This window comes from Oryza sativa, chromosome 9, assembly GCF_034140825.1.
Source record: "Oryza sativa Japonica Group chromosome 9, ASM3414082v1".
Classification (NCBI taxonomy): domain Eukaryota; kingdom Viridiplantae; phylum Streptophyta; class Magnoliopsida; order Poales; family Poaceae; genus Oryza; species Oryza sativa.
The window spans coordinates 24,566,266-24,580,129 of NC_089043.1; the positions used below are offsets into that span (position 1 = coordinate 24,566,266).

The 13,864-nt window shown below is 44.3% G+C and overlaps 3 protein-coding genes across 3 annotated transcripts; 1 reads left to right on the forward strand and 2 right to left on the reverse strand.

The window, feature by feature from the left end:
• The first annotated feature begins 1,245 nt into the window (after positions 1 to 1,245).
• LOC4347585 (uncharacterized) lies at positions 1,246 to 2,323 on the forward strand. The gene is made up of 2 exons (XM_015756753.3): positions 1,246 to 1,745; positions 1,845 to 2,323. Exons 1-2 carry the CDS (start codon positions 1,630 to 1,632, stop codon positions 2,089 to 2,091), a joined length of 363 nt encoding a protein of 120 aa, XP_015612239.1. The 5' UTR covers positions 1,246 to 1,629; the 3' UTR covers positions 2,092 to 2,323.
• A 509-nt stretch (positions 2,324 to 2,832) lies between these two features.
• On the reverse strand, positions 2,833 to 7,307 carry LOC4347586 (disease resistance protein Pik-2-like). The gene is made up of 2 exons (XM_015756750.3): positions 6,078 to 7,307; positions 2,833 to 4,948 (listed from the first exon to the last, which is right to left on the reverse strand). Exons 1-2 carry the CDS (start codon positions 7,227 to 7,229, stop codon positions 3,050 to 3,052), a joined length of 3,051 nt encoding a protein of 1,016 aa, XP_015612236.2. The 5' UTR covers positions 7,230 to 7,307; the 3' UTR covers positions 2,833 to 3,049.
• Positions 7,308 to 7,887: 580 nt separating this feature from the next.
• Positions 7,888 to 13,116, reverse strand: LOC4347587 (disease resistance protein RPM1). Its single transcript, XM_015756755.3, has 2 exons — positions 11,867 to 13,116; positions 7,888 to 10,075 (listed from the first exon to the last, which is right to left on the reverse strand). Exons 1-2 carry the CDS (start codon positions 12,911 to 12,913, stop codon positions 8,231 to 8,233), a joined length of 2,892 nt encoding a protein of 963 aa, XP_015612241.1. The 5' UTR covers positions 12,914 to 13,116; the 3' UTR covers positions 7,888 to 8,230.
• Positions 13,117 to 13,864: the final 748 nt, after the last annotated feature.

Here is a 13,864-nt window from a genome sequence, read left to right on the forward strand (position 1 = left end):
ATTCATATCACCTATGTTTTAAATAAAATTTTCTCTTAAACTATTTATCCGATTTATGATCCGATTATACGGTTGTGTTCGTAAGAATTAAATCTTTACAACAAGATCTCATATGATTATATTTTGATGAAAAATTACAAATTACTTTTATAATATATCTAAATTACTTTTAGATTTCACTAAATTACTTTTTAGACATATAAAAGTAATTTCAGTAAAGCTTAAAAGTAATTTACATATATTATATAAGTAACTTAAGACAAAAAGGAAGTAACTTTATCATGACATTAAAAGTAGTTCCATTATGGAGGTAAAAACGTGAGTCTATCTAAAAATTAAATTTAATCAGCACAAAATATGGAATTGACTAAAAAAGATAATAAAATAAACAACTCACAACATTATGATTGTATAATAAGTAATTTAATCAAATCGAAAAGTAATTTATATATATGATAAAAGTAACTTACATATATAATAAAAGTAATTTACAACATATATATTTCTTTTATCAAAATATAGTCATGTAAGATCTTGTTGTAAAGATTTAATTGCAATGAACACAATGGTGTAATCGGATTATAAATCGGATAAATAATTTAAAAGAAAAATCTATAAGAAGAAAAAAAACATGTATCATTTGGTGTACTATTATGCAACCATGTCTAAGATGAGTCTCTGGTTAAGACAATATAGAGTGCGGTCTCTATGTAGTCATGTCCATGTAGTACTATCTCTGTTTCAGATTATAAGTCGTTTTGACTTTGGCAAAGTTAAATTACTTCAAATTTAACTAAGTTTATAGACAAATATAGTAATATTTATAATATTAAATTAGTTTCATTAAATCAATAATTGAATATATATTTTCATAATAAATTTGTTTTGTGTTAAAAAATATGATTATTTTTTCTATAAACTTGGTCAAACTTAAAACAGTTTATAACCTGAAACGGAGAGAATAGTAGCTTAGAAAATATACCTGCGTCAATACACAATCCTTAAAGCTACAAAATTCCATCATAAACAGTTTATGGTGTTGTAGTAGCCACTTAGCAGCATGACACAATTTCCTGTTTCAGGTTTCAGTTGCACAGTCTACAGAATTTGATTCTTTTTTTCCTCTGCAATTGTAGAGCCTGTTAATAAGAGAGCTAATCTGAAAAAGATCATACTTCTGCCAGTATTGTAATTTTCTGCAGTTTCTTAGTTCATGGTGATACAAATTGGTTGCAGACCATATTCTTAGTTCTTGGGATTTTTCCCCTTAGGCCATATTCGGTTAATCTCCAAGAGAAAAAAAATACTCCTCCAAACCGAACAAGACCTATGAATTGAGAGTTGTGTCAGATTAACAAAATCGACGAGGCATAATTCTTTGGCATATGCTGATAGCTGTGATGCTCACATGCTCATCATATTGCAAAAAATTCAAATATTTGTAGAACCTTATCCAGTTCATAAGCTTTGCAGCCAATGAAACCCTGACATGGGGCACGTCTATCTTCCTCCCTTTTGGTCGCATCCGCAAGTGTCACCACGAGGCAGGCTAGCCATCAGCCATGCATCGCACGCGTTCGAGCTAATGGCTGCACCATTCGCAGGCTCAGCACGAGCACGAAGCATCTCATGGCTCCCCTCACATCACAGAGCACGGCCACGGCGGCCGCCATGATCGCGATGAAGCCTCCTGCTCCAGCCAAGAACATCGCCACCCTTCTCCCTCCCGGAGCCAAATGCAGAAGGTTCAGAGATTAATTGCTGTTCTTCTCCGCTACTGATCATGGACACGGTCTCTGCTGCAATCGACGGATTTGGTTGAGTTCTTGGTTGTTTTTTTCCAGGGCGTTTCTGCGTGGCTTGATCGCCGCCGGCGCTGGTGGCTCGCTGCTGGTCGCCGGTGACGGCGGCGGCATTGCCTCCGCGGCCTCCAAGAGGCGGGCGCCGCCGGCGGCGGCGGCGCCAGAGGAGAGGAAGGACCCCAGCGTCAGCGGCGTGCAGGCGAAGGTGCTGGCCAGCAAGAAGAGGAAGGAGGCCATGAAGGAGTTCGTGGCCAAGATGAGGGAGAAAGGCAAGCCTGTCAGTCAATAACTGAAAAGGAGAAAAAAAGACAAAATCATACAAAGGTTGTTGCAGTGGTATCACTATGCGATTAATCTACTGATTTAATTACCATATATGTGACTCGTTTCATTGTGGTGAGCATATAAAGATCAACAGGGATAAAGGGAATAATAATGCGTCGTGTAATTAGTCTCCATGTCGCTGTTCTTGCTGTGATTTTGATGAACACTCAATAAATCGACATAGGATGTTTATGCAATTATTAGAGATTATTGGTGCCTTGATCATATATTCAAAACAATTGAGCTAGGCACCTGCTCTTTATCTTTCCGGAAATTCCTGGATTTCTATGCTCATATACACTTGATTATTGTCGCTTATAGCTATTTTTCTTCTATTTTTCACATGACATATTTGGAAGTAGCTTTCTAACAGTTGTCACTTGTCAGCAGCATACAACACGCTGTATATACAATGCAAATGTGAAGGGACAACTTCGAGTACTTGCAAAATATATATTAAAAAAAAAAAGTGATACTCCATCCGTTTCGAAATGTTTGACGCCGTTGACTTTTTAGCACATGTTTGACCATTCGTCTTATTCAAAAAATTTAAGTAATTATTGATTCTTTTCATATCATTTAATTCATTGTTAAATATATTTTTATGTAGGCATATAATTTTACATATTTCACAAAAGTTTTTGAATAAGACGAACGGTCAAACATATGCTAAAAAGTCAACGGTGTCAAACATTTCGAAACGGAGGGAGTATTAATTATCAAGTAATATAAATCAAGCTGATCTCAACAATTGAACAATAGTGAACTTTCCCAGTCTTTTACCAGCATACATAAAAAAATCCCTAAAAAGGCAGCATCAAAATGCTAAAAGAGATTACAGATTCTGATAGGGGTATCCTCTATTGAGAAACGAAATACAGAAACTATTGGGATGGGCAAATATTTGTGTTATTTCCTTTCTTTTATCCTACAATAGTATTAGCCCTTGGGCTCCTCCCTGACATGGAATTAACAATTTGAAGCTTAGGGCGTCTCTTATTGACAAGCTCAAATTCACTAACTTGCCTTTGCAATCCCTTCTGCAGATGTGGTTTGTCACCCTTACTTATCAGGGTAATTTCAACTATGTTCTTTAGGAACAGTATATCAGATATTCCCCGTTCGTTGTCGCTCAATGCAAAACATTTCTTCACTAGAAGTTTCTCAAGCCTATCCGCTGCACTTTTCTCAAAATTCAGAGTCTCGAGGTTTTCCAGCCCTTGAATATGAAGCGATTTGAGATTCTTGAACATGTCCCTGCTAAAATGCAGTGACACCCCTGCAAAGGACTTCCCCCACAATCCAAGAGAAGTCAGGTTGCTCAGGTTCCCGAGTAGATTAATGTCTTTTTGCTCCAATTGTGTCTCAAGAAGCTTTACCTTGGCTAGATCATTGAGGGAACTAACCCAGTCAGGTAATTTTTCTAAATGGCCATACAACCGGAGTGACAGGAGATGCTTTGGGGCTAATCCATTCAAGTCGTTCAGAAATAGAAGCGACTTAGAGCGGACTTCAAGTCGTTCCAGTCGAGCAAGTTTTTGGATTGAATTGCACAATGCCTTCCCTTCTTCTCCAGTGGCATCCAAATCCACTCCTAATCTACGCAAGCTAATTAGTTTCCCCAGCTTCTGTGCCACTCCGCTGTCTCGTTCAATGCGCACAACCCCCAGCATGTGCAGGTTCCTTAGCTTCTCAATTCCCTCAGGAGCCCTTACACTGAAGTGGCCTGCAAAGCAGGAAGATGAAGATTCACAACATTCACTAAAACCACGACGGCACCTGCATACAACGTCTGCCAAGGTTTCCAAGAGGTTTCCATTGCATTTGTTTACCTTGTTCTTTGCATTTGTTTGCATCTTCTCTGCCAAGTCTTCTGCGAAGTTGATGCCGGCAAGAAGATAGCGCAGCTTCTCCAGTTTGGCAGTTCCATCCGGGAGATGTGTCACCTTAGTGTCCTGAACATCTAAAGTCTCCAGGCATTTAAGGTTCTGCAGAGAAGAAGGAAGTCTTGATATATTTGTTCCTCGCAGACCTAAGTACCTTAAATGGTGTAGATCCCCGATGTGCTTGAGGTCGTCATTCTCTAGATCAACTGCATTTTCCAAATCAAGAACCCTCAGCAATCGTAGTTTAGGGGAGATTAGAGACGCAGGACACTCTCCAAACACTGTCAGTGACCGAACTAGAGATAGATTTATGTTTGTTGCCATCTTCTCCTCCGACCTCTTCCATCTTGTCACTACCAAGTGTCGTATCTTACTCTGTGGAACCTCATTGCAGTGCTTGTCAATGATAAATAGTTGGTTCTCCTCGATTGACTTGGACAAGATTATTTGGAGCACCATGCCATGAACCTGACAACGTTCAACTGCCATGCTGGCCCCAATCTTCTTCTTCATTGGTCGGATCATGCTCCTGTTCATGAGGTCATTGTAATGCTTCTGCCCAACTTCCTCGACGGTCATATCACGCCGCTTTGCTATGTACCCTTCTGCTATCCACCGCCGAACCAAACGAGTATATCTGATCTCATGGTTCTCAGGAAAAATACTGAGGTACAGAAAGCATGACTTCAGATGATACGGTAGCCCATCATAGCTTGAGGTGATAACTCTGTTGATGCTATTGATGTCCTGGTCAAACTCTAGCTCCGAACCAAGATGGATGCGCAGATTCTTCCATTCTGCGCTTGTTTTGGGCCTGTTGGCCAGAAGACCTCCTATGGTGGCAATGGCAAGCGGAAGCCCACGGCATCTCCCCAAGATTTTATTAGCTTCCTCTAGCATATGCAATTGTAAGGTATATTCGGGATCCTTGTACACCTTTAAAATGAAAAGAGAGCAAAATGAGAAACTATAGTACCATTCCCACCATTTTATTGTTACTTGGAAAAAATTGGAACTAACAGAAACTTTCAAGAAACCTCACGCAACCTGCTTATCAAAATATAGCACAATTTACCCTTTTTTGGTGCCATCTCAACACCAAGGAGTGCTAACTATGTGGCCGGGAACAGCCTACCCAAGATGTTCATCAGCGTGGCATTTCATCAAGCACTTGGTAGGCAAAGCCACCGTGAACCCATGACCGCCCGCGCAAACCACAGCACGGCGTGCGCGAGGCGAAGGCGAGGGGAGTGAAGCTTCACCACTGTCCTCGCGCATGATCCATGCGGGAGAAAAATGAAAACCACGGCACGAGATGGCGTGCGCCGCCCGGCGAGGCGTGGGTGGAGGAGGAGGTGGAGGCGGAGCAATGCGTCCGCGAGCGCTGTGCCTGTGGGATGTGGCCATGGGCGTATCCTGGATTTTAGGGGCACCGGTGTCACCACTTACTTATGCCTTGTTTAGTTCTCAAAATAAAAACCTTTTACCAAATTACACAATTTACGTGAAATTGTGAGACAAATTATTTAAACCTAATTGTGTCATGATTTGACAATATAGTGCTATAGTAAACATTTGCTAATGACAGATTAATTAGGCTTAATAAATTCGTCTCACAGTTTATAGGCTGAATCTGTAATTTGTTTTGTTATTATACTACATTTAATATTTCAAATATGTGTCCGTATATTGATGTGATAACTAAATCCAAAAATTTTACCTAACTAAACAAGAAGGCCTTATACTCATGTCGTGTTTGAAAGGGCTCTATTTCTAAATATTTCTAAGCTAAGTTGTCCTTGAGCTGATATTTTTAGCTAGAGTTGTCAGTAGAATATTGCTGTTGTTTCAACGAGCATGTTGATTTGACACTAATTAAAGTTTAAGGTTTGAATCATTTAAGAGTTACTAGAACCTAATAAGACATATAAATCCTTTATTCTTTTGGTCAGACAAGCAAGTTATTGAAGTTGTTTTTACTAATAGCAAAAAAATATGGTCAACTAACTTTGGTTGCAGAAATGCAGTCATGCAGATCCATGGACACAGCGAGCAACGAGCGTACCTTTTGACACAGCAGCCTCATGTCATGCGGAGCAGCGAGTGTCTTGAGCTCGTACGCGTGCTCCATTCCCCGCACGCACCGCTGGGCGACGTCTACCTGCCGTGTCGTCACGATCACCCGCCCGCCGCCGGCGTCGCTCTCCACGAGGCACGGCTCGATGTGCTCCCACTCCTCCAGCGACCGCACGTCGTCCACCACGATCAGGTACCGCTTCTGCCTGAGCCACGCCGAGACGTCGTCGCCGCCGCCGCCGCCGTCTACCTCGGTCTCCAGCTGCGCCACCAGCCGCCGCTTGAACTCGCCGGCGCTGTCGAGCGGGTGCGGCACGGTCACCCAGGCGCGGCAGTCGAAGCCATCGACGATGGCCGGGTCGTTGTACACCGACCTCGCCACCGACGACTTCCCCATCCCGCCCATCCCCCACACCGACACCACCCGTCTCCTCGTCTCCGCGTCGTCGTCGCCGCCGGAGCTGATGAGCTTGGCCAGCTCGCTCTCCTCCTCGCCGCGGCCGATGACCTGCCAGTCGCGGAAGCGCAGGTGGTGTTGTTCGCCGCGCGCGGGAGGAGGAGCAGCTGGTGGCTCGTGCTGCTGCTGCTGCTGATCCCCGGCGGCGAGAACGGGCACGACGTGGTACCGGTGGTTTCGCTGGTTGAGCTCCTCCACGCTGGCCTTGAGCTCCCGGATCCGCGCCGCGACGCGGTGGCGCTCGGCGAGGCGCCACGGCCGGAGCCAGAGCGGCGGCGCGCAGGAGGACGACGAGGCGTGCGCGTGCGCGTGCAGCGCGAAGTCGAGGAGGCAGTCCTCGACGTCGTAGGCGAGGTCGCGCACCTGCTTCACCCACGTCCTCGCCGTGTCGCCGGCGCAGCCGGAGGTCGCCCTGAGGAAGGACTGCATCATCTCGAGCTCGCTCCGGATGAAGTCCACCTCCCGCGGCACGCCCAGCAGGAGCGCCGCCTCGTCGGCGACGGCCGAGCCCGCGCCGCCGAGCACGCCGTCGAGCACCGTCCTCGCCAAGCTCACCGCCGTCGCTTCCATCTCTCTCCTTGCTCTGCTCTGCTCTGCTTTGTCTATGAGTGCATTAGCAAACGTCTTATAAGATAAGGTCATCCTCAATGTTTGTTGCAAAAGTAGATAATAAGGTGAGTCCATGTAAGATGACAATAGTAGATTGAAGATGTATCATAATGTATATATATATAGAGTGGGTAATAAGGTAAAACCCATCTAAAAAAACCTCAAATATAAACTATGCCACAATTAAAAAATAGTTAGAACCCACCACAAAGTGCTATAACTTGGTAGTAAGCTTATGACTTGATAGTAGCTGTTTATTACTTTTATAATGTATCTTACCTGTAGTAAGAATATTTTAATTCCTATTACCTACTTTTTTATAGATGTCCTTAATTGGTCAAATGGTAAGCTCTGAGTCTCTGGCATTGACTTACAAGTCATCGAGTCAACGGCTAGTCCACGCCACGCCAGGCCCCACGTCGTTGTACCAGCCACGTGCGCATTCACACAACGGCGAGGAAGCAACCGAGATGCAAGTACCTATATTTTTGCGCCAGGCCCCACGTCGTTGTACCAGCCACGTGCGCATTCACACAACGGCGAGGAAGCAACCGAGATGCAAGTACCTATATTTTTGCGCCAGGCCCCACGTCGTTGTACCAGCCACGTGCGCATTCACACAACGGCGAGGAAGCAACCGAGATGCAAGTACCTATATTTTTGCTTTTGCTTGTCTGTTGTTATTTTTAACGGTTGGATACTTGGATTCTTCTGTCACCAACCAGACAAAATATTCTGCATAGAAAACACATAAAATATTCACATTCAACGAACCAAACGATGTCTCATCTAATACATGCTTAAGTGCTGAACTGATGATAAAGATGATTAAGAGCCAACTATATAACTATACCAAAATGGCATCATCATTAGTGCTTTTATGAGATGAAGCTCAGAGACAAGAAGGTACAAATTACAGCACGAACTATATACAACATATATATACAAGTAAAACACAAAAAGAAACTAAAAATCATATATCATCAATCACATTTCTTCTTTTTCATCGATCGTCTGTAGCTCATTGTTGTTTGGGGTTTGTTAAGATAGATTTGCCAAAGAGGAACATCGGAGGTTTACTCTGTTCGCTGTCGTTTGGGGCTTGTTGTTACAATGGATTTACCAATGAGGAACTTCGGGCGTTTACTGTGTTCGCTGACCTGTGTTTGCAGTATCTCCATCAGGTTCTCCTTCTCACCACACTTCTTCACAAGAAGCTCATTCAGGTTTGTCAGATGTGGTACTCCTGATAAACCATCTTTGCTATCAAGTAGTCCTTTGCAGTCGTTCACCCAGAGTTGTTCAAGCTCAGGCATCGCGCCATTCTCGATCGCCACCGTTTCAATGTTCTTCAGCCCATCAATGTCAAGGAACTTGAGTTTTGGGAATGTGCCAGGACCAAAATGCAGTGAATACCCTACATAAGAGTTGTCCCACAAGCCGAGAAATGCTAGGTTGCGCAGCTTCCCGAGGTGCATGATTTCTCCCTGCTTCAATTGTGTCCCCAGCAGCTTCAGCTTCGCCAGATCATTGAGTGAACCAATCCATTTAGGCAACCTGACTAGATTGCCATATAGCCTAAGTGAAAGAAGATGTTTTGGTGCTGCGAATTCACTTTCAGCAAGAAACTTTAGGGAATCAGAGCGCAGCTCAAGCCGCTGCAAACGACTTAGCTTCTCTATTGACTTGCATAAGTCCTGCCCTTCTTCCTTAAGGACACCTGAGACTCCTAACCTTCGCAAGTTTGTCAGCTTCTTAATCTTCCCTACCACTCCATTGCCATGGCCAACATTGATCACACCCAACATGTGCAAATCCCTTAGCTTCTCAACTCCCTCAGGAGCTCTTACACTAACTCGATCCAAGCTAGAAATCCCGCAATAATCACTGCTGTTGCAATATAAGCATGATAACATGTTGCCCAACTGGTTGGCCTTGCGATTATCTGTCTCCGGCTGTTCCACCTTGTGCAGCAACTCTTTTGAGAAGTTGACGCCAGCAAGAAGATAGCGTAGCTTCTCAAGTTTTGCAATTCCATCAGGGAGCTGTGTCACCTTTGTGTCTTGGATGTCTAGCGTCTCGAGGTACCGAAGGTTCTGAAAAGATGGAAGCTTTGATATCTCTGTACCTCTCAAACAAAGATACCTTAGATGGTGAAGCTCTCCTACGTGCCTGAGGTCTTCATTCTTCAGGTTAAGTGAATCTTCCAGGTCCAGAACTCGCAGAAGACGCATTTTAGGAGATATGAGAGAAGCAGGGCAATCCCCAAACACTGTTAGTGATCGAACATACGAAAAATTTATATTTTCTAGCCTCTCATCCCTCCTTTTCCACCTGGATACTACCAGATGGCGTATCTTACTTTGTGGAACCTCATTGCAGTGTTTCTTGATGATGAAGAGTTGGTTCTCCTCAATGGACTTGGACAGGATGATCTGTAGCACCATGCTGTGAACCCGACAGCGATCCACACTCACGCTGGGGCTAATCCTCTTCTTGGAGGGTTGGATCATACTTCTGTTGATGAGCTCATTGTAGAAACGCTGCCCCACTTCCTCCACCGGCATATCACGGTTCTTTGCTATGAACCCTTCTGCCATCCAACGCCTCAACAAGCGGGTGCATCTGATCTCATGATTCTCGGGGAAAATACTGAGGTATAAGAATATTGATTTCAAATAATATGGCAAGCCATCATAACTTGAAACAATCACTTTAGTGATGTTACGAAGGTCAGACGACTCCAGCTCTGCACCAAGGTGTTCATCCAACTTTATCCACTCTATGCCTGTTTTGGGTCTATTGGCTAACAGACCTCCTATAGTGGATATGGCCAGTGGAAGCCCCCGGCATCTCTTTAAGATAGGACCAGCTAGATCCTCCATTTCCTTCTCCAATATGTACTCGGTTGATTTGTAGACCTGCAAATGATGGAGAAGCAAAAGATACATAAGTACTACAAATTGTACAATTGAATTGCCAAGGACCTAGAGGTCCAGTTCTTGTAATTTGTAAACCATCATGTGAACATGCCATAGTAGTTCAATGTAGGAATGTTCCTGGAGTTTTCTCATAAATGTTGAAATTACAAAATAACACACTTTATTTAATAATATATAGATTTACTAATATAAAGGTCTCACTGAAAATGATATGATTGTTTTTTTTCTTGCAACACATTATTTATTGCATAAATGTAGATCACAGTATTAAGATTCTTTAGTCTATAAAAGCAAAAAACCTGAAAACATTTGCAAACGACCATTGTCTAAAACATTCTATTTCTCTGGAGTATGTATCACCCAGCAACAAATGCAACCCGAGTAGATTACGCCACATTCTTGTTGGTTGAGTGCATCCATCATGCATGCAAACGCTATCAACACTGGGAATTAAAAAAGAAAACAAACCTTCAAAGTCGCATGTGCCGGTGCTCCATGGAGGGACACTGGTGGCACCTACTATATCTTCTAGTATTTCACGCAGGAATTTCATCGAACAGGTTGAGGGCGTCGAACTGTGAAGTCTCAGCTGTTGTCGTGCGTGAGTGGCTAACAGTATCGCAGACTTGCAGGACTCAGGAAGGCGGCACTGTAGGCTTCCCTTGTTTCCCCCCCCCCCCCCCCCCCGGGGCGCCGCCGCCACTTGGCCCTCCCGCCGGTGGCCCGATGGGTGATATTTGGGCCTAATTTAAAGGAGGTGTGCATGGACAGTTCGGGCTTTCTTGGGCTAAAGAAGATGGATAAATCCTCTGCCTGCTTATGGGCCGGATGGTGGGTTGGTCCATCAGTCTGAATTGCGAACCCCAGTTTGTATTTGCTATACATCAGTTTTTACACTATTGTTTTTCCTAGTTACATATTAAAAAAACAATAATATGATGGCGTTTTTTTATGATGAATCTATCAATTCACATACTACATTCTAATGTTTTTAATCTATTACTTCTTCTGGGTTAATAATACTTGTTGTTTTTATAAGGATACGATTAAAAAACAACTATATCATATTTTCTATTACACTATATATGGAAATATTTACATATACTCCCTCCGTCCCTAAATGTTTGACGCCGCTGACTTTTTTTAACATGTTTGACCATTCGTCTTATTCAAAAACTTTTGTGAAATATGTAAAACTATATATGCGCATAAAAATATATTTAACAATGAATCAAATGATAGGAAAAGAATTAATAATTACTAAATTTTTTTTGAATAAGACGAACGGTCAAATATGTTTAAAAAAATCAACGGCGTCAAACATTTAGGGACGGAGGGAGTATATAATTTTTCCCGCAAAAAGTATATAATTTTACTAAAAAGATTTATAAGACTATTCTACACATGTGATCTCTATATTTCAAAGACAAATATTGTAAGAGATTATTCATAGTAGAAGATTTTTAAGTTTTTTTGACGGAAAGATGATTTTTTAAAGTTTGATCTCATACTTATTCAAAACGATAAGTATTATCAATTTAGAGAGTAATGATTTAAACTATCATGGTATAACTACACAACTACACGTGTTATATGACGCCTGTCATATACTATATGAAAAGAAATATAATAATTGTTCGAAAATGTACTTTTGTGATGTTCTTATTTTTTTGTGAAATTTCACTTGAAATACTTTTTTTCAAGAACTTGTACTAAAAAATGTTGACATAGAAGACTGAAATGGTCGGTCAAGGTTTCAAGGGAAGGTACCTTCTGACAAAAGAGATCCTTTGACTCTTCCCGCCCAAGCGGCCTGAGCTCGTAGACATGGCCGTGCCCCTCGCGCACGAGCCCCGCGCAGTGGCGCGCGACGTCCTCCCGCCGCGTCGTCACCACCACGCGGCTGCCCTTGCCGCCGTCGACGTGCAGCACCGGCCAGATGTGCTCCCACTCCTCCCGGCTGTGCAGGTCGTCGACGATGATCACGTACCGCTTCTCCCGGAGGTAGGCGTGCACGTCCTGGTCCTTGCCGACGGCGAGGTGGCGCCGCAGCCGCCGCACGAACTCGTCGGCGCTGTCGAGCGGGTGCGGCACCGTCACCCACGCGTCGCAGTCGAAGGCGTCGAGGAGCTCCGGGTCGTTGTACACCATCCGCACCAGCGACGACTTCCCCATCCCGCCCATCCCCCACACCGACACCACCCCCAGCGCGCCGCCGCCGACGACGTCGCCGCCGCCGCAGCCGGAGAGGACGAGCGCCGTCACCTCCGCCTTCTCCCTCGCCCGCCCGATGATGTCCGACTCCTGGAACGCCAGCTCCGCCGAGTAGTACTGCCCATCGTGGTCGTGAAGCTGCTGCTGGTCGTCGGAGGCGCCGCCGCCGCGCGACGCGCGCGGGTGTTCGACGACGATGCGGTACCGAAGGAAGCGCTGGTTGAGCTCCTCGACGCTCGCCTTCAGCTCCCGGATCCTCGCCGCGACGCGGTGGCGCTCGGCGATGCGCCACGGGAGCCACCACGACGACGAGGAGGACGACGACAACGTGTCGGCGAAGAGCGCGAAGTCGAGGAGGGAGTCCTCGACGTCGTAGGCGAGGTCGCGCACCTGCTTCACCCACGTCCGCACGGTGTCGTCGGCGTCGGGGTTCGCCGTGGCCACCTTGAGGAATGATCTCATCATGTCCAGCTCGTCGCGGATGAACTCCACCTCCCGCCGCACGCCAAGCAGCAGCGCCGCCTCGTCGGCGACGGCGGAGCCCGCCCTGTTCAGCACGCCGTCCAGCACCGACCGCGCCAAGCTCACCGCCGTTGCCTCCATCGTCTCTCACTTATCTTCTCCTCCTCTTAAACTTTTTCCTACTCGATAGTGCAATGGTAAGGGACGTATGTTTTCAACCCTAAATTCTCAACACGCTCACAATTTCTTCTAATTATTTGATAACCAAGTTCCTCCTTGATTGTCCTATTTCTTCTTAGTTCTTGCTCTTCTTCTTCTTCCTCGCTTTGTGAGGTGTTCTTGTGGGTGTAAATGGCGGAGAGGAGCAGCTGTTTTGCTTGCTACTTATATAACTTTTGGAATTGGGGGTCACATTCACGCATGCATGAATGCACCGGCCAAACTGCATTGTCATTTGACATGGCTTGTCGTACAAACTTGGGACTCCTTCGATGTAAATAGTATAGAAAATTCCTGGGAAATTAGTGGTGCTAAAACTTGGATTTTTCTTTCTTTTTTCCACCTCTTGTAATATGTCTGATCAAAGTTCAAAATTTAAAGTATCAGTATCCATTTTTCCCCTTCTAATATTCGAATAAAAATTATGGAAACCATATGGTTAGGTCTGTCATGAAAATTATTTCCAAAATATACAAATATATACTGGCTAATCTAAGTTGTTTTTTTTAGAAGAAAAACTTATTTTTGCCACAACATCGTTGTTCATCTGAGTCGGTTTCTGCGAGGGAATCGAAGCTTCCAAGCAAATTCGAATGGAAGCTATCGCATATTCGCATTAACATGTACAGCACAGTACAGACGTAAGATTGCTGCTGAATGTGTACGTATGGTCATCATTAGGACAGGCTAATTAGCACGGGCTACTTCAGCGTAAACACTGTGGAAGTTTCATATGCCCATTATATTTTGGTCTTTTCTTGACTTGATGAGATTTCAGCTTCCGTGAAGAAATGAAACCGTCCAGATCGAATTAAATTACACCAAAGTCACAGCTTCACGCGTGTTTAGCCCCAAAAGTTCTTCGTACAGTCG